Source organism: Perca fluviatilis, chromosome 6 (genome assembly GCF_010015445.1).
Source record: "Perca fluviatilis chromosome 6, GENO_Pfluv_1.0, whole genome shotgun sequence".
NCBI classification, from domain to species: domain Eukaryota; kingdom Metazoa; phylum Chordata; class Actinopteri; order Perciformes; family Percidae; genus Perca; species Perca fluviatilis.
In genome coordinates, this window is record NC_053117.1 from 14,600,066 (window position 1) to 14,625,444 (window position 25,379).

Genomic DNA, 25,379 nt, shown 5'->3' on the forward strand with positions numbered 1-25,379 from the left:
AATACTTCAACTTCACAGCTGTTACTTTTACATGAAGCTGAGTACTTGCATACATTTACTGCTGATACTTTAACTACATGAATCTGATGATATTTCTTTACCGTGACATGACATTTAATGTCAGTTTTAGATCCACTGGTCCACACCAGAGAAAATGTTAATCTCTAATCACTAATCAGGACAGACAGACCTGCACAGATTTTAGAAGTCTTTATTTCTAGTGTTCACAGTTTAACATTTGTCTCAAAACACATAAGCATAGCTGGTTCCTGACAGCAGATCTCTGAAGTAAAGAGAGCAACACTGCTGGGGACAATTGCCATGTTGAGTTGCTAAGAAAGAGAAGAAATCACCCAAATGAGATCATTACAGACTCTGATCAATTCAGGTTTAATCAGCTGGATTGAGTCCTACAGAGGACAAGAGGAAGTCTTTGGTCTGTATGTAAACTGAAGTTTACATCCTGAACTGAAACTGATCCTCCTCAGTTTTTGGTTTAAAGGTACAGTTTAGCATTTTTTTAAATAGTTATAATAATAATAATAATAATAATAATAATAATATATAATAATAGTTTATTCTCTTTCTTTCTTTATCAGAGTGAAGTGTTTAAATATATATCAATATCATATCTCTGTAAGAAAATAGCTGAAGTCAGGACACAGTTAGCCTAGCTTGGCATAAAGACTGGAAGCAGCAGTTTAACAGTATTTCCCAAAATGTTATTCTGCTAAGCTAGACTAAACCTGTCCTGGAGCTGTCTCTGTAGTAGACATCTGAGGCTGGCATCCTGAGCTGTTAACCTGAGGAGATATTCTTCCCAAAATTAAGGAATATTTATGACAGTTTACCCGCTAATTATTCAATCATAACAAGATTAAGGCTGATTACTGCAGCTGTCGCCCTGACGTGTCACCCCAGACTGGAGACAGGAGAAAAATGTTTTACTGGATTATTAAGGCTTTTCTATGATCACACCAAACTCTGTGTCTTTACCAATCATTTGAAAAAGAATTCTAAGTATATAAAAAAGATTTGTGGGATCTGAATGGTTGAATTTCAGATTTAAGATCCATAAATTGCTGACGGTTGACAGACAAATAAATTGGCATATCAGCATGTAAATTGAAAATATTAAGGACCAAAAACTGAACCCTGAGGAACCCAACAACTAATCATCCCCATTGTTAATGTGGGTTGATCATGTTAATTTGTGTCTTAAGTGGGCAGCGGTTTGCTAACATGTCAGCCACAAATACTTTAGAAGAGGCTAATATGTCAGATATAGAGTGCTGCAGTATTTGTTTTGGCCAACAATGAAGTTAGCATCACCCTGGTTCCCTGTACAAAAAGCCATGCGATTTTTCCATTGGCTGTTGGCTAATTGGAGAAAATAAACAAAAAAAAACATTCACAAAAACCCATAGACTTCGAGATGAGGGAACCAGAGTGCAAACATGCAGTTAACTAATTTCAGGGTTATAGGACTCAACCTGCAGAACTCTATTGTGTTGATGTACAGCTCGTTCGGCTGCAGTTAGTGGGCAAATAAAATAGTGGGAATAATCACAACAGTAGGGTTACTCATTAATCGATTAAACCAAAAGTCAGATTATAATTTAGTGTTTTGATGCTGCTGTAGCATGCGTCATTTTTGGGCGACAGTGTGGCAGTTTCATGTCACAGCTGACATTGCATGATAAACATAGCTGCTGTTAGCTTCCTTGTAAATTCATTCAACACTAAAACACAGAATTCTGTTTTTCTTCCCTTATTTTTTGTTTCCTATTGGCGACTACAAGTCCCTCCAGACATAAACCCAACTATCGAACTCATTGTGGAGACTCAGGACCTTCAGTCGCAGCAAAGCAGAGCAAATAGATCATGAGAAAATGTTAATTCATAATTTATTTATATGTGAAGTGTATTTTCGGTGGTAAAATATTATTCCTTTCATTCCTAATGCTTCTTGTTTGTTAGCTAACAAGCTAATGTTAGCTTTGTTAATGTTAAAGCTGTAATGTAGCTCATATCTTGTGTCGTTAAAGATCATGTTGCAAACAACACATTCAGTGTGAAAATCACAATTGTTTTTTTTTTTTTTTTTTTTAGAAGGAAGAGTTTTCACCTTCATGTTATCGGTTGAATTTAATGCGTTCTGTAGATCCATAAATCAAATGTTAGCAAATAAAGTTCATTATTAACCATTGAAACAGCAAACATATCATTAACAAGTCCACTTTGTTTCTTTTTTTGGCACTAGCAATAGGAATGAACTAAAACAGTTTAAGAAACGTTTAGCTAGCTTATAAGCTACCTTGAGCACAACTTGCCACAGTTGTTGATTATCACTCTTGAAAGCTTGCTGTGTTCAAAATGGAGGAAGGACTCTTAGTTGTGTAGAATTATTTGATACAAACCTGCTCTGCTGGAGTACAAACTGCTATTGGATCTCTCAAATAAAGCATCAAGCCTAGCATGTTAGCAGTTAGCTCAAGCTTCTAGAAGTATAATAGAGCTAAACTTTTTCTGCCTTTTATTTATTTTTTCAAACATATTCTGTCCACAGTTTTTTAGATAAGTGCTGCTGTATATTAGTGTAGTTTATTATTTTTCATATTAAGGGTGACTGAAGGTCCTGATGTGGGAAAGATCAGATAGTGATTGTGGACTGCTAACACCTGGAGCAGCTGATCTAATCTCCACCTCCATCTGACTCAACCTCCCTCCTTCCATCCATCTCTCCAGCCCTCAGTCAGTCCTCTGGCAGTGTCTCATCGTAGTCCATGATGCTCAGTTCGTGAATCCTCTGTCGCACAGCGGGCGTCAGGTCTGCAGGGGGTGCTGGAGGTCCAGGGGAAGGCAGGCTGTGAGCTGAAGCCCTGCTCGGGGGGGGCTCTGTCTGATGTCTCCCTGCGAGGACAGCGGCCTCCTCTGCCTCCTGACCCAGAGGAGGGCTCTCTGGCTGGGCCTCTTCATCCTCCTCTTCCTCCTCCTTCTCCTCTTCTTCCCCCTCCTGTTGCTCATCCTCCTCCTGGCTGTGACTGGCCGGTCTGAACAGCTGCCGTGCATGCTGCTCCAGGAAGGAGCCAACGGCCAGAGGAGATTCGATAGGGGAGTGGGAAAGGGGGGAGGAGGAGCAAGAGGGGAGGTGCAATGGGGAGGTGGAGAGGGTCTCCACACCTCCGTTTATTATACTAACACAAGTAGAAGAAGTGGAGGGGTGGGTCTTGTGGCTGCCCTGAGGAGCTGGTAGGGCGACGCTGCCGCCGTTTGGCCTGAGGGCGAGAAAGATGACATCACGTGAACTTTTAAAAAGCCTGTCTCTTTACAACTGCAGACCTTTCTAAGCTTTATTTTGTAGCTAAGGTTTTCGAAAAGGTTGTAGCAGATCAACTGCTAGCTTTTATTCATTCTGGTTTAAGAATAAAACAGAGTACTGTAACTGGTCTTTTTCAGGCCTAAACATCTTATTGCTGTCAGCCATAAATCGATTCTTGTTCTTCTGGATCTACGTGCAGCATTCAATACCATTGACCATGATATCCTCCTGGACCGTCTTGAAACATGGGTGGGCATCAGTGGCACTGCCAACAATGGTTTAGCTCCGACTTAACAGACTCTGGGCTAGATTTATCAATCCGTTTGCGCCCATTTCCAGGCGCTAATTGGTCGCAAAGACGGACGTAACCGATGCAGGCTATTTACAAACAGGGCGCACTTGGGTAAAATCGCAGATTGTCTGCCACATGAGCGAGAAGAGACAAGATGCGCTTTCAATACGCGTTCGTGGGAGGGTCGTGGGGAAAGTAGGAGTTCCACCCAAAAAGGTGGGAGGGTAAGCGCAAAGTGCACCTAATTATATATTCCGTGGGATTTATAAAGACTGTCAGTAAGAGCGCGCCTCTATCCTGCAGGGGAAATTCTCCGCCTCTTAAAAGCAGGTCTAAACCAGCCGCAATCGAGTTTCCTCGTAGACCTTTATGCCGCTGGTGAAATGGCAACAGTAATTTGAGCAAGACGAAGACTGAAAATATTTTTAACACAAGAATCACACTTTGTCAGTGAACACAACATCATTTAGCGTTACAGATCAAGCAGCCATGCAATATTAGAGTTACTGGAAGAAATCAAAGATGAAATTGAATCTCCCACTCAGCGTTCACATCCCACTCCAGCAGTTGTTAAACTCCTCGCTACATTACAAATATTGGCATTAGGATCATTTCAAACAGTCATAGCATCAGCAGTGGGAATATCGCGGTCTGCACTCAGACGTATCATAGCACAAGTACCGCTTTGCTACAGCGCAATTTACGGTATAGTGGGCGGAGAAAGACACTGATTGCCTGATGGGTGTCAGGGTTGATAAATACTACGCAAAATGTGGAAGCATAGCATGCGCTATTACCAAACTCGCATAAACAGATGCAGCGCAAACTGCGCTAGTGTTAGTAAATTAGGCCCAGTGTTTCTTTTGCACCAGGACTGTCACTGGCTCACTGCCTCACTGGTTGCTACAGTAGCTCTCACTCACTGCCAACTACACATTCACTCACTTACTACACTATACACACTCACATACCCATACATTTATACTACAGCTCTTCCAACCTTTAGAGTATTTATATTTATACCACTGTCTACATTACAAATTATTATCAAATACCGGGTCTATAGTGTATACACCGTATTCATATCATACCTCCAGCTGTCATTCTGTATATAATATTTACTGTAAGTACAACTTGCACTTACACTTTCTGCACTATTTCTTTTTATTACACGGCTTTGTTGAATACTCAATTCTGATTGGTCAATCACAGCATTCTAAGGTCTGTTACTGCACCGCCGGAACGAAGCGCAGATGCACTTGGTGGAATATAGGGATCAGACTGATGTACCTGATGTCCTGAGGCCAGCTGTGTGTGTGTGTGTCGTTGTGTGTGTCCAGGTGGATCTGGCTGTACAGGTGAAGAGTCTCCGTCTGAAGCGTCTGGGTGACTCTCCTCAGAGCGACACAGCGATTCTCACAGGCCGACAGCTCGGCTCTGGCACACAAACACAATAGCAGGTCAGTGAGTGTGTTTACTTGCACACTAGTATTCTGGTTTTGAGTCTTATAACGTCTACGTGGAGCATAAAAAAACCTGGCGATTTATCTCCCAGTGTAGGATCATAACAGTCCTCAGGTGTAAGGTTGTGCGCCTTTATCCCTGAACACCTCAGACACTCATTTCTATATGAACTGAAACCTGATCAGATGTTTACAGGCCACAATGTCCTGGTTTTATCAAAGTACCCCAGGTAGCTTTATCAGGTTTCTCAAAACCCAGATACGATGTTTACATTCTCTCATAACCAGGAATTACACACTCAGTAAAACACAAACTGACTCTTTTATTCTAAGTCGTTATCTGAAGCTTTCTAAGTAAAACAGTCAGTTAGTGACGTCTGAAACTCTTTAAATCCATTGATCACATGAGGCTCAGTTTAGGTTTGGTTATTCTGTGACACCATCTTGTCTCCATGTATAAACAGAAAGCACACGGATTGTCTGTAGATGATATACATTTCTCTCCAGGACTCTGACCTGCTCTGGGCCTTTGTGTCCTCCAGAAGTTTCTTCTGATCCAGAATCAGCTGCTCTTTCTTGGCCAGCTGGTTCTCCAGCTCTGCTATCCTGTAATTGGCTGCTTCCAGCTTCTGTCTCTGCTGGACGTCGCTGTCCTTTAGCCGCTGGTGCTCTTTACCCACACTGCACTGCAGCATGAACGCCTCCTAAACCGACACACCGACACACACACACACAGCTTCAGTCACTGAAACACACTTACAACTCAGAGAAACATGGTGGTTCTTAAACACCACACGTATCACCTGTCACTTAGATTATAATATAATCCTGAATCTCATTTAGACTCCAAACATCTTTAATTTCTCATTCAAGAGCTGCTTTATCTCCTCTGGAGGTTTGAAGTCAGCTAATTTTATTCCCTGAATGCCCAACGCTGATTTTAAAGAAGGAAAAGCAGCTCTACTTTGTTGAGAACAATTTATTTATGTGTGTGTGTGTGTGTGTGTGTGTGTGTGTGTGTGTGTGTGTGTGTGTGTGTGTGTGTGTGTGTGTGTGTGTGCGTGTCCTCACAGTGCGGTGGTGTGTCTCTCCTCCATCCAGCTGATGACTCAGAGCTCGGTTAGTTTCTCTCAGCAGGATGAGCTGCTGGTTCAACAGGAAGATCTGCTGCTGCAGCTGCTCACTGCTGCACAACTACACACACGCACAAATCCAGAAATAGGTATACTAATACAGTGCAGCTGTTGACAGATGTTTCTGTAGTTACTGGGGTTTATTATAATCACATCTGCTTCCTTATTTTTATCTATGTTTTTCATTCATATGATTTAGAAACCCATGTATTTATATATTGTGTCAACAAAGAACATTAATAACCAATAATCAACCAACAGAAGCTCTTCTCACCTTGAGTGACAGCTGAGTCAGCTGGTGTTCTGCATTGTAAGCCTTGTTATTGGCTTTTTGAAGCTCCACCTCCAGATCCCTCAGCCTGCTCTGGCACTCCTGAAGCTCGCTCTGCAACAGCCAATCACAGCACAGGGGGTTCTAAAACAGCCAATCACAACACAAGGCCTCAAAGGCCCTATTTCAGACCTTGTTTTAATTGATTGTAAATGCTTTTAACTATACTGTAATTTCATCTGGTTTATTTATTTGTATTTTATACTATATTGTATTTTTCTACTCAATTACATTATTATAATGTGTGTAGTCATCGTACTCATCACTGATGACATGAATGGATTCACTGAGTCCGTGTTAGATTTGATTTATAATACAACAGAAGCATCTACCCAAAATTACAGTTAAAATAATTCCACAACCAGAAACAAAGGATTACCATAACAATCCGGGATGCCATAAACACACGCACTGCAGCCTACAATTTAGGACAGCATGTCTGGAAACATGACTACCGCCCAGTGGCACTTACCTCTGTAGTGATGAAATACTATATGATATATATTATATATTACGACTGGTCAAGGATTACATCTGCTGCCTACTACACAGCACAGTGGACCCATTACAGTTTGCCTACCGTCCCAACCGATCAATGGAAGACACTATAGTACACATCCTGTTCACCACACTATCTCACCTAGAAAAGAAAGGAAGCTGTGTGAGACTGCTGTTCATTGACTACAGTTCAGCATTTAACACCATAGTTCCCTCCAGGCTTGTCTCAAAGCTCAAGGAACTGGGTTTAAACATCTCACTGTGCATGTGGACTTCCTGACAGGCAGACCCCAGGTGGTGAGGGTGGGCAACCATACCTCTTCCACCCTCCCTTATAACGGAGCCCCCCAGGGCTATGTATTGAGTCCCCTGCTGAACTCCCTGTGCATACTCAACTGTGTAGCCACTTTTGACCCCAACACCATCATTACATTTGCTGACAACACAGCTGTGGTTGGCCTGATCACAGACAACAATGAAAAGGCTGACCTGAAAGAAGTAGAGGGCCTTACCTGCTGGCGTCACAGCCTACTAATGGACTTTGGGAGAAAGCAGGGAAGGAACTACAGCCCCCTTAATTTCAACGGGTCCTCAGTGGAGATGGTGGACAGCTTCAAGTACCCTGGTGTCCACATCACTGAGGGTCTGACCTGGGCGCTGCATACTGACTCAGTGGTGAGAAAGGCAAGGCAGAGACTGTTTCAGCTCAGACGCCTGAGGAAATTCTGGGTCTCCCCTCAAATACTCAAATTTCTACTCCTGCATCATTGAGAGCGTCCTGACGGGGAACATTACTGCAGGGTATGGAAACGGCACTGAACAGACCGCAAGGCCCTGCAGAGAGTGGTTCGTTCGGCTGAACATACAATAGACGGTGCCCTACTCGGCCTAAAGGATATTTACACCAGGCACCGCAAGAAAAGAGAATTATTAAAGATCCAAACCACTTGGGTAACAGCCTTTTCTCCCTGTTGAGGTCGGGTAGAAGGTACCGGATACACCAGACCAGCAATGAGAGGCTGAGTAGGAGCTTCTACCCTCAGCCCACTAGGATCCTAATAATGTGTATGTGTATACAATGTTTGTGTAAGTGTGTACTTGTACCTTCAACCTCTGCTTGTCTCTCTGCTCGTCTTGTTGTTGCAGCAGCAGCTGTTGGATGTGTGTGTGCAGCTGGGCGGTGTGTGTGTGGGTGTCCTGCTGCAGTTGTGTGTATTGCCTCTGTTCTTCCTGCAGACTAGACTTCAGCGAGCGAATCTCTTCATCCTGAACGCTCAGCTGACCCTTCTGCAACACACACACACACACACACACACACACACACACACACACACACACACACACACACACACACACACACACACACACACACACACACACACACACACACACACACACACACACACACACATTATGAGAAAAGCAAACAAACGAAAAAAATGAAAGAGAAGAAATAAAAAAGGGAGGAGACTGTGTGTTTACATGTGTGTGTTTACATGTGTGTTTACATGCGTGCGTTACCATGGCAACGCTGTGCTCCTCCAGCGAGGTGGCGTTAATAACTCTTCGCAGCAGACGGCGGTTTCTGATGGCGTGCTGCTGCCGTTTGAATCGTTCATACTGCAGCTGACTGTGGACCAATAACAGCTGACTTCTCAGAGACTGAAGCTCCTCCCCCTGGGCGGGGCCTGTCAACCACACACACACACATTACTATGCTGGCTCTAAACCCCATTTCATCACAATCTATCCAAAAGTTGTCTATACGTATATTTCAGTCTGAACCGACAGATCGACTCCGTCATAACTAACAAAAAACAAAACATGATGATAAATAAGCAGGTCAGATTAGTCTGGTTAAACTGGTTAGTGCTGGTTTACCAGTTAGGACGAGCTCACTTCCATTTACATGCTGATTAAACAGTTCAGTTCAGTCAGATTAAGACACGGTCTGAACATCTAATTAAAAAAACTCAACATGCAGATATAAATGTGGAGAACACCAGAGAACACACTGCATGTACACAGTAAATGTGTCAACTCTAACAACCAACAGGTGACTTCAGGGCTAAATGTGTTATAATGGCAGATCTGATTATGAGTATTAGTTACCTGGAACTAAAATATTACCATTAATTATTCAAAAATGTGTGTCAGCCTAGTCTATTGTCAGATTTGCACCACATTGTGTACAACAACACCGGATATGTTTATTAAATATGGTGATATTTAAACAACATAATCCTGCAATAACAGGAAGCGTGTTGGCTCTGGACCTGTCAGGTAGATAAACACAAACTGGGTGTAATTTAAAGAGTTAAGAGTGAGATAATTCAGTCAATGATCAAAGGTCATGTAGCTGCAGAGAGACAACAAATGTGTTGAGAACAAACAAGAGATTTTTTTGTAAAAACTAACAAACAGAAGCTAGTTTCAATCACTGATAAATAAATGATTCAAAGCTTCCAAAATCATTTTCATCAATAAGCCAATCAATCAATCAATATCAGTGAATCATGTTAATGAGTCTGAGTGTCATCACTGTTAGTTTGTGGTACCTTTGGTTTTCATGCTGTGCTGTTTACCTCCAAAATGACTCCGATCCACCGAGTTATTCGCTGCTGACAACCTGACACACACACACACACACACACACACACACACACACACACACACACACACACACACACACACACACACACACACACACACACACACACACACACACACACACAAACAAACACACGATTGTTCATCCCTCATGTTGAACTACTACATAAAATTCCTAGAACTCTTTTTTTTCTCGTGTTCCGACTGGACCAATTTGGGGATTTTTAAGTTCCTCTGGCTGCAGTTCCTGTAGCCATGGATTTCCACCAGATGCGGAACGCCTGCTGAACAGCTGCAGAATGGCGGCGGAACGGCGGCGGAGTCATTAGGTTTCCATTAAAGTCAGTGTGTGAATTTCTCGACAAGAAGTGCTCGACAAGAAGTCGAGCACAGAAACAAAATAAAACTTCCAGTTAATTTTCAAAATAAAATACACCGTGCTCACGGCAGATCATATTTCCCTGCACTACACCTTGAAAACACAGCACAGAGCTGTTTCCCCTCTACTCCTCTGGATGGAAACTAACTGTTGTTGGTTTTGTGGTTCTATTCTACCTGAATTCGCGAGAAATTGTGGGTCTTCGTGACTACAGCTGTCAGTCATGGCCGCAGCCGTGCCGCAACAAATCCGGACCTGGTGGGTATTGACGGACGGCGGAGCACGCAGCAGACACGCAGCGGAGCCGGTCCGCAGCCGTTACGCATCTGGTGGAAATGAGGAGTAACTCTTTCAGCTCCTACTTCAGGGCAGGGTCTTTTCGCTGTTCCCTTTTCAGCATAGGGACCTAGATCAACGAGGGTCGAGTTTCCGGTACAGACAGACCAACAACGGGACAATTTTAACAATATTCGCCATCTTATTCATCACTAAATTCACGTCTGACAACGTTTTAGGCGAGAAATTAACTGTTAACTTTTCGAATATCGGCAGTCTTGCGAAAATTTATGCCGAATTGACAATTTGCTTCAAAGTTTTCAGAGGAGAGAAGCTCCATGAAGTGAGGCGACAGTTGGCAGGCGCCTGCCCCGGCCGCTAGCTCGCCGCTCGGCCATGTCCTGCTCAGAAACCCCGCTGTCAGCTGGAGGTCTCTCAGACCGCTCTCAATAAGAGAAGAATAAGAGGCTTTTATTTGGCCGATGACGGTTCATTTTTTTTAAAATATCACAACACATGTCCATCTTTAGATTAACGGGAACCTGTGGTTAACTGTCTTTTCGGAGTTAAACTCCACAAGCGTGGATTTAGTATGTAGTTCATACTTTTTTGGTGTATTTGTTTTCTGATTTTAACGCTATAAAGACCGTTGCCGTGCTTGCATTACCCCCTTACCCCTCCTATAGTCCCTATGGCCACCTGGCCAGTGCGAATGCAAATTGAAAAAACGGTTTTGGGGGAGAGTAGTTAGTAGAACTGTTTAGAAGTGGACTTTTCCTATAATATGTTCCTGTAACTACCTGGTCGGAAAGCGGCTTATGTTAATGATCTCTATGGTAACTGTCTCACCTCCTGCTGAGGTGTTCATGGGCATCGTGTCCGTGGACGATCAGCTGATCCAAAACCTTTAGAGGAGAGACGGAGGTCTGCTCCTCCTCTCTGTCCTCCCTTTGTCCTCGTCCTCCTCCTTCCTTCCCCTCCTGCCCCCCCGCTGCTCTCTCCAGCGCCTCCTACACAACAGCACCAAGACACATTCATCAATAAAAAGAAAAGATTGATCACCTGAATTCTCTTTAATCTACTGTGACTCATTTCTCTTTTCAGAGATAATGATATCCTTGGGAAGTCGCATTGAATGAGATCAATATGTGTTTAATGTCTGTGTGCTCACATTTCACTGAGTTATGAAAAAGAGAAGAAGAAGAATCTTAATCTCCATAATCGCTCTGCTGACAAACTACAATAACTAACTTCCTGTTGTTTTTACAAGACCTGTCTATGGTGGCCCACAGAGCTCAATGCATTGTAAGTACAGAAAACAGACACAAAAAAAAGATAACACTGCAAGTAACACCACACAACAACAGAGACTGTTTCTAAGGAACACTAAAAAGTGATGCACTCGGCTGCAACTGTTGTTGTCATGGCATTTGACCTTTGAAGTTATGAAGTCAGCTAAACGTCAGTGGTGCTGGAAAATGGTTTAAAATGTAGTTTTGCTTATGTGGTTTATTTGAATATTGTGATGATCAGATATTAGTGCAGGTATCTGCTGTTAACCTAGTGTTAGCCATTAGGTTATTATTAGCCTCACTATTCAAATAACAGTGATGTTGACAGGTTTTCAATGTAGTGAGTCCCAGGGATGGTCAATTGAGTTGTCCCCAGTAAAAAGTTGTTTTGATAAATTGTGTCGTTAAAATGCGCACTATGAGTTACTGCATGGTTTCCATCTTGTCAGTGATTGGCTGGAACATGGTTTGTTGTATTTTGGTGCACAGCCTGTGCCCCTAGTGTTTGTTTGACGTTTACGACCCCTGTGTTGTCTCCCGAGAGCGGGCTTTTTCACAGTGTTTTCAGGGGGGACGGCAGCTAGTGGATCAAGGAGAGATGCCTACGATTTGAGACAAAAATGAAATTTGTTTTGATGTTATATGGCCACCATGTAGCAATAAAAAATGTGTAGCCATGATTTATAATTCAATTGTTGAGATTATGTTCGTGAATGAATGATTGTATAAATGAAATCTGTTGCGAGAGGCATAATTTTTGCACGTAATAATTTGAATGGATACCAATGAACATCACAAAATATGGTTTCTTTATGAATAAATATTTCACCAAACCTAGATTGAGTTCTTTTGCCTTGTGCCTCTGTGCACATGTTTTTCACTGTTCTTGTTTTCTTTGAGATAATCTTATCTCCCAAATGTCATGCTGTATCTGTTGCGAGAGTTAGGAGAAAGTTGAGATGGCGCCGCATATGGCGACTCGGTGTGTTTGTGCATGTTGCTTTAATGTTTTAATGTGATTTGCACTTACGATACCAAGACACATCCCTCATGTGTGTAAACATACTTGGCAATAAAGCTTTTCTGATTCTGATTTTGATGTAAGTCTATGGGGAAAAGTATTTTTGGGCCAGAGGGCATCACGTGACGGACACGGACGTTGTAATTCCTCGGTTTGGCCACTATGTTTAATTTCATTCAAAACCCGGCGCACTTCCTGCCTGGTGTATGTCGTCAGATTATGTGAATAGCGCTGCATCTCACGTTGCTTAAATTGCCTCCTCGAGTCCTCCACTTGCCTCCCTTCCTCGTGTCTTAGTCCCTCCCACCGAGGAGGCACGGGAGAGACGTAAGGAAATCATGGGAGGAGAGAGGCAACGAGCAAATGTGTTTTAGAGGGATGAGACGTCCTTTACTCTGAAGCATCACATGAATACGTCAGCTGTTTGGGCGGAGTTAGCATCTCCTTTAGCCGCACGACTTCCGGGAAGGCTGCTCTCATGTATCCTCCCCTATAGCTCCTCTCTGATCCCTCCTGGATGCTCGCTCCTCGGGGCAGAAATAAGAGCTTTGAGACAGCCTTCACCGAGGAGGGACAGAACAGCTTCCGGTTCAGCCGAGGACCGAGGAGTCGAGGAGATCAAATAAGCGGCATGAGATGCAGCCTTGGTAATTTCAGATGTGTGCATCACTTTTTAGTGTCCCCTGGAAACAGTTTCCTTTGTGTTACTTGTGCGTTTGCTGTATCTCAGGGCTACCGTACCTGTCCCTTTTAGCTCACAGTGTCTCAGTCTCACCTGGTCTGGTTCACTTTACCTGTGTCATCCTCCCGATGAACAGCGTGGCGGCTCGGGGAAGAGCGAGCTCAAACAGGGGTTCATACGAAAGGGCGGAGCTCTGACCCGAGAAGCCAAACAGGGTGGAGCCTCCCTCCTCTGATCTGTGTGTGGTGGTGGATGGGTGAGGGGGGGTGAAGCAGAGTGAGATGGAGCATGGAGAAGAGGAGAGGGCTGAACCTGACGACGGCTCATCACGACCGGGGGTGGAGGTGAGGAGGACAGGATGAGAAGAGGAGGAGGAGGATGAGGAGGAGGAGGAAGGCTGCTGGGATCTGGTGTCTGCAGAGAAACAGAGAGGAACATAAACATAATATGTTTGCTTCAGTCTTAAATTGTATTGTCCAGCTGCTGATGAGAACCATGAGATGAGGCTGAAAGCTCCAGAAACAGCTCTAAGTGGACCTTTAATATTACCTTTTGTATTATTTTATTTGCCTCATTTCAGTGAAATTCCGTTTTAATCATGGTTCAACCATGTTAAACACTTTGTAACTTTAGCAATGTATGAATAAAGTTTTTTGTTGTTGATGTTGTTGTCTTTATGGGACACAGTCAGTGGTGGCTCAGTGTGGATTAACAAATAAACCAGAGGGCTATTTCACAAAAGCATTATTCAGAAACATCTCTCTCATATGGGCTATAATATAAATTAGTAACAGTAACAGGTTCACTTCCTCTGCCCACTTTTAAGGCCAAGTGTATAACTGTTAATTTGTGCAAATGACAAGTAACTCCCTGAATGGTTTCGGTTAAGACCAGTGGTAAGTAAATGTTTATTTTTGGTTGGACCTTAGGACCAGCTGTACAACCTTAAAACTCTGATCAGAATGTGTGTGTGTGTGTGTGTGTGTGGTAACTTATGTGCCACTGCCTTCATGAAACCGAGTAAATTCAGCCAGGATAGCTGGAAAATATTGTGAAATAGCCCTCTGCATAGTTGATAAATCCTTTGATGAACTCACCTTCACAGATGTTATTGATGACATCGCTCTGGCCTCTTCCCTCCTTCTCTGTGATTGGCTGAACGGATGACCCCTGTAGCTCTGTGACCAGCTTCACCTGTGAGGAAGCGAGAGAGACTCCTTCACAATAAAAGCCTTCCAGCGAGAAGAGCTTCACATCTACAGTCCTAATGGTGCCTTCACACCAGGCGTTTTTCCCAAATTCGATGGCGAGATACATAAAAAGTCAATGCAAAGTCAATGCGAGTTTGCAGCAGTGCAAATGACGCGAAATTCGCATGAGTTGAAATACTTGAACTTTGATTTTTTTTTTTTATGTATCTAGGGCTTCCAACAGTGGTTATTTCAGCCTAATTGATGACAGAAAGAAACATTGTTGTTGCATACAGCTCTACACCGGCGGGTAATGCTGCTAACGCGAGTAAGGCAATTATACACAAATGATCGCAGTAAGATTTTTTTTTCAAGATTTTCTATGAATTATCCCGGTAAAAAGTGAACCACCGTCGTAAGACAGAAAACCCACGGTTAACCATGAAGTTACCTCGCTAATCCCAAATTATGCTTCGTAGTACAGGTCTCAGATCTCACCTGGTTTTTCTCAGGAATCAGACCATTTTGGTTCTCTTTAGTCAGCGGTGTCACTGGGACGATGACTGATGAGGGACATTTTACACCTGGAGTTTACCAACAGACAGACAGATGGGCTTTAGAGTTATTTTTACACACTATCACCTGTCTCCTCTGTCTCACAGTGTCTCACCTGTCTCCTCTCTCTCACAGTTTCTACCTGCCTCAAGTGTTTCACAGTGTCCCACATGTCTCCTCTGTCTCACAGTGTCTCACCTGTCTCCTCTTTCTCACAGTTTCTACCTGCCTCAAGTGTTTCAGTGTCCCACCTGTCTCACAGTGTCTCAGAGTGTCCCACCTGTCTCACAGTGTCTCACCTGTCCCACAGTGTCTCACCTTTACAGTGTCTCACCTGTTCCATCTGTCTCACAATGTGTCTCACCTGAGATGGAGGCGGTCCTGCTCAGTGGGTGGGCGGTGCCTGTAGCAGCAGTTTCAGCAGGGGGTGTCGACAAACCACACTGTGAGGAGGGACTCCATGTGACATCATCAGCCTGAACACAAAGTATGTGGTGAGCAGAGGGAGATATGGGGGAAGGAAGGAAGGAAGGAAGGAAGGAAGGAAGGAAGGAAGGAAGGAAGGAAGGAGAGTATTACAATACCTGTATGTAGGAGTTGTTGAGTGTCAGCTGAGGAAGAGTGGGAGGTCCAGACAGCAGTAGAGGACAAACTGTACTTCCTGTCAATTAGCACATCCATTAGTGTATACCTTTAAATTCATAAGTGCATCATGAGGATGCAAGGTGTGTGTGTGTGTGTGTGTGTGTGTGTGTGTGTGTTACCTGAGCTGCTGACAGTCTCTGTGTTGTAAGGACTGGAGGTGAGGTTAAGGGGGGAGGGGGAGGGAGGAGGGTCTCTGAGGGAGGAGTAAATGTCCTCCTCACAGGAAGACTCCAGAGGATCCAGAGACACTCTGGAGCACTCTATCACAATGTCATGGACTTCATAACACCTCCACCTGAGACACACAGGAAGTCAGCTGAAAAAGGTGATGTCAGCCATTTTGTGTGTGTATATGTATTTTATTTGGAAAATTTCCTGCTGTCACTTTTGTTATTTCTTTTGAACTAAACTTCAGTAAACCCAGCAGCAGGTTCAGGTATGGTTTGTGTGTGTGTTACCAGTACTCACCTGGACGGGTCCAGTTCATAGTCCTGGGTCCCTGTGACCAGCTCTGGGTGAACCCTGACATGTTCCAACATCGGCTGACAGACAGACAGACAGACAGACTTTAATCTCTTTCACTTTGACCGACACTTCCTCTCCTTTCAGTGACTATGTTTACATGCACACTAATATTGCACTATTATTCGGAATATGACAATATTCTGAATTTGATACGGGTTATGTACATGTTATTCCGAATGTTAGCATTTACCGATTAAGACATGTTTACGAACATTCACTGGACATTTTATTAGCGCACTTGGCATCTTGCCTGTTTACGGTCAGCTCTGTGCGTTTGCCAACAAACCAACTAGCCAACAGCTGTTGGTTGCCATCCCATCCAGTGTTGGGAAAGTTAATTTTCTACATGAACTAGTTCAAAGTTCAGTTCACAAATTTTAAAATGAACTAGTTCAGTTCATAGTTCATACTTCAAAATTATAATAATATAATAATAGGTTCACAGTTCCAAAAATGAACTAGTTCATAGTCATTTTTTCCATACGTTGCTGCGAGCTATTATTTTTCAAAATTGAAAGGCTAGCCGGGTGCTTCAGCTCAATGTGCCGTTTCAGGTTTGCTGTGGATGTGACTGAAGTGCGGATTTTCTTTTTGAAAGCTGGCGGGCAAAGTTTGCCCAGAAATGTACAATTTTTCCCATCCTCACCGACCTTGTCATAAAACTCGTTTAAATGATCATATGAAGCCTCCACGCTGCTTTTTGTTTTGATGACGAATGCGGCGATGCGACACTGGCGGCTGGTGTTGCCAGATTGGGTGTTTTTTCCGATACATATTAAGGCCTGTTTACGGTGTGTTTTAGCCGGGTTTTGGCCTGGAAGGATCTATAGAAATCTGGCACCCTACTGAACGAAGTTAAACTGAGAGAGCGTGCCGTTCACAGACACCAGAATGAAGGAGTTCACAGTAACGTTCATCAGGCAGTAATACAGTACGTTCAGTTCACGTTCGCCCAAAATATGAACGAGTTCAGGCACAACACTGATGCCATCCTCCTATTTTGTTAACTGCATGTAAAAAGGAATATTAGGGCAGAGATATACTTGCTTTTTAACCATGCACTCAGGTAGACAACCGGCTACGTGTTGAACTTGCCTATGTACTACAGGTTACTGGAGGATTCCACTAGAGGGTAGATGAGAGAACTCCGACGTTAGACCAGTTTTGCACGATGTAAACAATAAACATAGCGACAATCGAGTCCCTAAACCAAGCTTCAGCTTGTGACAATGCTAATGAGTATTTTTTTCTCTGCACTGCCCCTACCGTTCATGTGCGTAATGGATCTTGCGGACATGTAGCAATAATTTCGGAGGACGCGCACAACCAACGCTCCAAACGATGCAGGATACGCGAGGCAGCCGTCATGCGTAGTTAAAAGCAAATATCTCTCTGTCTTAAGTAGAATATTAATTTTCATGAGCCAAGCAAACAGCTGAGTAGGAATATTGTCTTTGTATGGGATAAGGGCAAAAACCCGTAGTACTTTGTGACTGTAAACATAGTCAGTGAGTTGAGCTTCAACTACTTTCAACAGTTTCTCTAAAAGCGACACTTCAACGTCACTCAGCACTTCCATTTAAAGTGATAATTCACCCTCTTCCACTGCCTTTATTTTGACTTCAATTTATGGCAATATTTAGATTGTTTCAAAAGTTTCTGCATATTTTCAGCAGCGAGCAAACAAACAGCTTGTTTGGTTTGATATTTTGGCCTGAGGGTTCAGTTCAAGGTCCTCTTAAAGCGCAACTCTTGCCAAAACGCAACCTAGGGTCTTTTTGTGAATGTACCCGAGTCAAACTTTCGTTTAAAAGCATGATTAGGACGGAAGCGCCACTTTTAAGATGACTACGATAGCATCAAAATCACTATTTTTCAAACACTAAGAAGGCTCGACACAACATGAGACTTTGCTCGAAGTATCACCAGGGGCTCTACACATGAACTCCAGCATTGAGAACATTGTTTGTGTACACAGAGTTTACTAAAAAGAAAGTAGTTTTTTTGGCTCGCGGCCATCTTGCTTGTCAAAAAGTGTCGATCTCCGAATGCAACGTAACAGGGAGGAGAGTAAAGATGGAAAGCTCCTAAAGCTTAGTTCCATATAAATGCACGGATAATTCGTTGTTTTATTGACCTTGTAGTTGAAAACAATTAGAATTTACAAAAGTAAGAGAGAATACTAAAATCAATAGATGCGTTCTTTCACATTCAGAGATCGACACTTTGACTGGCAAGATGGCGGCGAAAAACCAACTGCTAAAGTGAGTCATTCAAAACCTTTTTTTTTTAGTAAACTCTGTGTACACAAACAATGTTCTCAATGCTGGAGTTCATGTTTTAAAAATAGTGATTTTGATGCTATCGTAGTAGTGCCCCTACTACTCCCATTCAAAAGGCCAATTGATTGAAAACGAAAATACGGTCAATCTTAAAAGTGGTGCTTCCGTCCTAATTATGCTTTTAAACTAAAGTTTGACTCGGGTACATTCACAAAAAGACCCTAGGTTGCATTTTGGTGAGAGTTACGCTTTAAGTTCTTTTGTTTAACAAAAGCTAAAGACCTGGAAGGAAGACTCTTGAAGTCAACTACGACTGCCAGGGTGCATTTCACTGACAAACAGCCAATCACAGAGTTTTACATCATAGATTACACTGCTGATAAAACCGGATAAAAAAAAAAAACAGTCAGCAGTTTAAATTTGTTTTCATGTCACATTTTGGCTTCTTTTCCATAACAGCAGCAGCCGTGGCTCGAGGTTATTGTAGTATTTAGAGACAGAAAAAACAAAGTGTAAAAAAAGAACTCTTGGACAGAACATAAACCTGTACGATGGTGAAATGATCCTGGAGAGTTTATGTGTGTCCTGAGTGTCTCTGGTTTAGGATTCTCTGAGAAACGGAGCAGCTGCTGTTTACTGCAGCTGTTGTTGTGTGTCTGTGTGGCAGCAGCACTACCAGCTGCTGTGAACTGGTCTAATGCTGCACACTTTTCTGTCAACAGTAATGCTGCTAATAAGTGTGTTGCTGATTAATAAGTCATTATTTACAGTGAAAATATATTTAAAAAAAACAAAAAACAATGTCCATGTTAAGTTGATATTATTAGTTTGTTTCTCTGATTATATTTATTTTCTGGTCTTCCTTTGATTTAAGTTTTCCCAACTACAGTTCTGATAATATGGAGGATGTAAACAGGAAGTATTATTACTAGGTTTTTTTTGCCTTTATTGGTCTCTGGTGGTCTGTACTGACCTTGACGACTTCCTGGAAGGTGTCCAGGTTCTCCTTCATGCTGTAGTGCAGCCTCAGGTAGGAGATGAAGTTACAGGGGAACATCCCATACAGACGGTGGAACAGAGAGTACACACCTGCATGGAGGTGGACCAGGTGGACCACAGGTACATGACCTGCAGGGGACAACAACCAGCCAATTAGAAACGCCCCAACGACCAATCAGAGCACAGAACCTGGATTCACATCACCTCAGAGCTGCAAATAAATACACAATTAGTGTATGCGCGTGCATGCGTGCGTGCGTGCGTGTGTGTGATACCAGGGTTCTTGTAGCTCCAGGAGGCGAGGCGTCCGAACACGTCAAAGAAGTCGTAGATGTGTTGTTTCCCGGCCTGAGGGATCATGGGTAATAGGGTGATGAGGACCAGGACTCCGGTGATCAGGACCACCACGTCGGTCTCTGTCTGAGGACACCAGCAGGCTGTTTAATGCCTTGCTCAAAGGCAGAGCTGAACACAGGTTTGATATACGTAGGTTCATAAAATGAAAACTTCTGTGTGTCTGAAGGAATGTGACATAACACACAATGCAATAGAACAATACTGAGACATCATAACCTCATACACATAACATGAAAAATACTCTACTATTACTGCAGTAAAAGTACTCAGTGCACAGTACACACTAGGGGTGTTGAAATGAATCACTGCATTGATACATCGCGATGCGGACCTACACGATTCTGCATCGATTCAGTGACAGACCATAATTGATTATTGCCTAATGATAGGGGTGTGACGAGACGCTTACTCCACGAGACGAGACACATCACGAGATTGGGTTCACGAGAACGAGACGAGACGAGATTTTTAAAAAAAAATTAAAGAAATCCTCAATGATGAAATATATGAATGGAAAATAGTTTTTTTATTCAACTGAAAAATCACAAAATGCAAAACAATTTAGGTGCATTTTGAAATCAACTATTAATGATGAATGTTATTTAACTTTTTTTTTTACTATTTTAATGAATTATATGCAGTAAAGGACGTGCAAACACTGCAAAATGTTTTGTATAAACTCTACCAACTGGCTTCTGCCCTGTACAATTTCACATGAGAAATCTAACTCCTTTCCACAAATCGAACATAAAAAAATAAACAGTATAAATAAAATAAATGTGTAAATAACAGAAAATGGGATGACGTACCTCGGTTCCAGTGTGTGGAGGAGTCGCCGAAATCTGACATTTTCCACCACAGAAAATGGCCTCATATCAGCTGCAATGAAAACGCCTATGTCTCTCGTTATTGCCGTGGCTCTTGCACTTACCGGTGGCAGAGATGCAAAGGCTTTTAGAGTTGTTTGCCCTTTTAATGTTTTCGTCGCGGGTGCAGTAGTTAGTAGAGAGCTGTGGTGGTGCTGTAAGTGTTTTTGCATAGTGCTCGTGTTAGCCGCGGTATACCGCATTTTTTCTTACAATGTTTACATATTGTGTTCGTCTTGTCTGTCACTCTTCGCCGTTTATTATTTCCGCAGGAAAACCAAAATGTTGCCACACAAATGATTTAAAAGTGGCAGGGGGATCTTCAATAGTAATTTCACGCTCCATCACGCTGACATCACATCGCCTCACGAGACAACTTTTCACCTCGACGAGAAATCTCATCACGTTTTGATCTCGTCACACCCTTACATGATATTACTTGTTGATTTTCTGGTCGCTTCTTTTTTTGTTATTGCCTTTTATCTGTTGTCTGATGTGTTCCAACTCCGCTATATTCAGGAAGTGTCATTTTTAAGATCACATACAATAAAAAAGGGAGTTTATATATATATATATATATATATATATATATATATATATATATATATATATATATATATATATATATATATATCTGACTGCTTAAATTTGTTGATGAAAACCATATGTAGCAATAAATAATAAAATTGAGGAGGAGCTGCATAGTGATATTGAATCGGATTGAATCGTTAGGAGAATCGTAATCGAATCCTAAGACCAGTGAAGAGTCACACCCCTAAGTATGTAAGTATAATTATGAAAATGTGGTTAAAGTATTAAAAGTATAGAAATGTCCACTAAGACAATGGACAGAACCACCAAAGTAAGTTGGAATAAAAGGGTTGTAATCCTGCTTGCGACTTTGTATTAGTATCAGTATTACAGCATCTAGTATATGTATGAGTATTAGTACCTTGAGGCAGCGCAGCAGGGAGAGCAGCAGAGCCGAGCGGCTGATATGATGAACCCAGGGAGGCTGTTTCCTGATCAGGTCCCCCAGCAGGGTCAGACCAGCCAATCTGGATCCAGGTCTGTTCAGAGACTCATTCAGCTTCTCCAACAGGGGCTGGACAGATGTTACAACATATGTTATATCAGTTACATGTAATCATCAGTAACACTGATAACTACCAGAAATATAAAAGGTAATGAGAGTCCGTTCACCTTGTGATGAGGCTCTCTGATGGAGGAGAGTAGGAGCACCACCTGAGAGGAGGACGAGTCCAGGTAATGCTCCACCAGAGAGGAGAGAACAGCACCTCCTCTGTCTGAGAGGGGAAACTACACATCAGACTGACAGGAGCAGGACCGAGTACCGTCCAAGTACAAAGGGCTCTATAGGGCTGGGTACCGAATTCAATCCTTTTTAGGCACCGACCGAATTGCGTCTAAAGTGTTAAGTATCGTAAAATTCCTTGTCATTCAATACCCAATTTCAATACCTAAGGAGTAAATCTTATCAGATCAGTGAGCCAATAAGCACACAGCATGCTATTGACCATTTTTGAACGATACCCCCAAGGTGGCTTGTGGTCTGTCTGCAGACTGTTAATGCTCGGACATACTTTTGGCGTTCGCAGACAGCTGCAGACTTGTACTGGTATCCGGAAGTGCATGCAGTTCCAATTATACTACAACTAAGGGCTCCGCGGCGGTCTTGCTTTTCCCGATCCACGCTCCATTACAGTTGGTAGCGGTAATGCACGACAATGTTGTTTGCCAACCACCATAATAAATCAAGAAAAAGATTAGAAGAAGCATGTGCATTAAGAAAGAAATGGCGTAGAGCTCTTTTGTTTGTTGTTTTTGGCTGAACAACAAGAAAAAAGCAAAAAACAATAAAATATATACAGTATATGTAACGAGAATAGGACCAGAGACTGGGATGAGATAAGAGGCATTGACGAGGAGAAACATCAAAGTCAGCGCACTTGCTATGCGTACACTCCGCTCGGTCACACATTTTAGGGCTGCACCCAGACGTCCAAATAGGGGGCCACATGGACACTGGCAGACATCGGCCCAACGCCACTCCGATCAAAATGGACCCTCACGGATGCAAAAAGTATGATTTGGCCTTAAGAGGGTCCTCTTGGGAAAGACACTTTACCGATTCAATTACCATTACAATTCATTGCAATGTAGATGTAACGCTTTAATTGTTTTAATCACTGACACAAGAAGAACATAAAACATATACAGTAAATGTATAATAAATACTGGTGTCATGTAGAGACAACAAATAATACTGAAAAAAGGTGTATAAGAAAATGATTAAACTATTAATGAATATACAGTATATGTAAAATGTAACAGTCTAAAAGAAACTGGCGGAGACTTACCAGTACTCAGCTGCTGATTGACTGTTGCTCTGACTTGCTCCACCTCCTGCAGCTCTGAACTGTCCAATGAGAGCAGGAGCTCACTGATACTTACCTGCTGACTGGACATCATGAACACCTGGACAAGGAGAGAGAGAGAGAGAGAGAGAGAGAGAGAGAGAGAGAGAGAGAGAGAGTTATTTATATTTCTCCAACAACACACGTCTGTGTACCATAAAGAGAGAAAAATAAACAACTGCAGTCTTCTATATATTGACAGATTGTTTTGTCTATTTTCCAATGATGTATAACTGTTTATAACTGATATTTACTCTCAGAGGATATTTTGATCAAAATATAGGGTAATACTTGATGGTGACTTGACACTGCACCAGAAAGAAATGGTACGTTCCCCTAAATCCAGTGGTGCAGTCTGATGTATTGTAGTGGGTATACTGCATTGTATATGTATATATATTGACCACAATCTGCCTTTTGGTGGGGGGGTGTCCTCCCCCATGGAAGTTTTGAGCATCAACAACTTCATTTCCTGTATTCAGATACACTTATATGCTCCAATTTACAATGGATATACCTTTATTTAGCCTATGCGAAGAAGAAAACCACAGCTGATCAATTCAAAATATATCAGAAATCTAATGGAAAGTATGTTGTTGCATGTCATTGGGCATTTTTAAGTGGGTATATGGAAATCCTGGAGCTTTCTTAGTGGGTATGCTGCGTATACCTGCGTATCACGTAGACTACACCACTGCCTGAATCACATGATGTATAACACTTAGTGAATGAAAGAATAAGCTCAGAATTGAAAATAGAAATGCAGGGGTTTCTTTATCTACGTAGCCTAGGCTTTAGAGGGCCGAGTATAACCTTTCATTTCCTGGCCCGGGTGTTAATCACCTGGCTTTCAGTTCCTGGGGTCTTCATTTCTATTTGAATCTTGTTTGGATGTTTCTTATTATCGGAGTACATTTACCCAAGTGCTGTATTTTTATTTTACCTGAGTATTCCCATTTTATATTTTATATTTCTACTCCACTACAGGGAGTAGATGGGATGATAAGTTAGGTTACTTTGCTTACATTAACAGATTTTGATTATCAAAACAAAATATTATATTATTATTATAGGACAAATAGTCTTGCATTGCCAGACCTATCTCCAAAGTACTGTGGAGAAAGAATAGATTAAACTACCCAGCAGTATATCAAGTAATTAATGAGCTCTACATTCACCAGCTGCAACATTAAAGTTATGAACACATTAAAGCATCAATAATTATAATACAATAATATAAACATATATATAAATATATAATATATAAAAATATTCTGCATAATGAGCACTTTTACCTTTGGTACTTCATGTATAGTTTGATGCTGATACCTCTGTGCTTACTTCAGTAAAATGTTGAACGCAGGACGTTTACTTGTTTACTGCGGTAAAATATCTTAGTACTTCTTCCACCCGGTATAACTACATGTACTTCAGTAGTAAAATACTCTCTAAGTGTACTCTGCAGACAGTTGCAGTAACTGTCTAGTGTGTTTGGAGTGTTATATATCTCTCTCTGTGTGACGTCGCTGCTGTTATCTAATAAGATGAATGTGACGTCACACTTGCAGACATCTGTAGTTCAGATTGAAGTTTAGTTGGCATTATCACCGCTTCCTGTCGTGATACATACTTTATATTAGCTCACAGTTAACAGCAGGATGCTAAGCTAACATGCAAACAGCTGAGCTGTCAGTCTGCTGTGCGTTTGGGAGTTTAGCATATTAGCTAATGGAGCTGACGGTGTTATTTTCCCGCATGCAGCTGTTCGGTAACTTCCGGTGCCCAGAGACAAACCGAGTCAGATTGTAAAAGTAAAAAACAAACGTTAGAAATAAAGTTAAACTCGGTTACCTTTAGACCTGTTGATCCGAGCAGGGCGCAGCCATGTTGAGCAACACGAAAACCCGCCCACCCTTTGCCTGTCAATCAACGTCAGGAGGCGTTCAGTGCGGGAGCAGAATATGTGAAAAACGAGCTTCATCCGAGAACGTGTTTGATCTAAACCGCCAACAGAGAATATTTTTTTTCGGATTAAATAAAATGACCAGAAAAAAAAACATGGTGACTGGTTCTTCCGTCTAAAGTAGAAACTGTGGTATGTATAGGCGTTTACATACCACAGTTTCTATACATACCACAGTTTCTAGGCCTACTGTATATAGGCCTAGTATATATAGTAACATTCACTGTCACTGTAACATAGAGACATTTTACAGTTCGCCA

The 25,379-nt window shown here is 42.2% G+C and overlaps 1 protein-coding gene across 3 annotated transcripts; it reads right to left on the bottom strand.

Moving 5' to 3' along the window:
* Positions 1-195: 195 nt before the first annotated feature.
* Positions 196-25,132, bottom strand: tsc1a (TSC complex subunit 1a). 3 transcript variants are annotated; one of them, XM_039803266.1, is made up of 22 exons: positions 25,008-25,132; positions 23,100-23,217; positions 21,922-22,025; positions 21,671-21,823; positions 19,771-19,915; positions 19,470-19,624; positions 16,158-16,231; positions 15,809-15,984; positions 15,629-15,705; positions 15,409-15,520; positions 14,988-15,073; positions 14,397-14,493; positions 13,412-13,713; positions 11,154-11,314; positions 9,625-9,668; positions 8,561-8,727; positions 8,144-8,326; positions 6,485-6,595; positions 6,149-6,271; positions 5,594-5,781; positions 4,905-5,051; positions 196-3,278 (listed from the first exon to the last, which is right to left on the bottom strand). In XM_039803266.1, exons 2-22 carry the CDS (start codon positions 23,209-23,211, stop codon positions 2,756-2,758), a joined length of 3,240 nt encoding a protein of 1,079 aa, XP_039659200.1. In that variant the 5' UTR covers positions 23,212-23,217; positions 25,008-25,132; the 3' UTR covers positions 196-2,755. The 3 variants fall into 3 exon arrangements, with proteins under 3 accessions (XP_039659200.1, XP_039659198.1, XP_039659199.1); XM_039803264.1 differs by having other exon boundaries at positions 9,598-9,668; XM_039803265.1 differs by lacking the exon at positions 25,008-25,132 and adding an exon at positions 24,452-24,471 and having other exon boundaries at positions 9,598-9,668.
* Between the last annotated feature and the right edge of the window lie 247 nt (positions 25,133-25,379).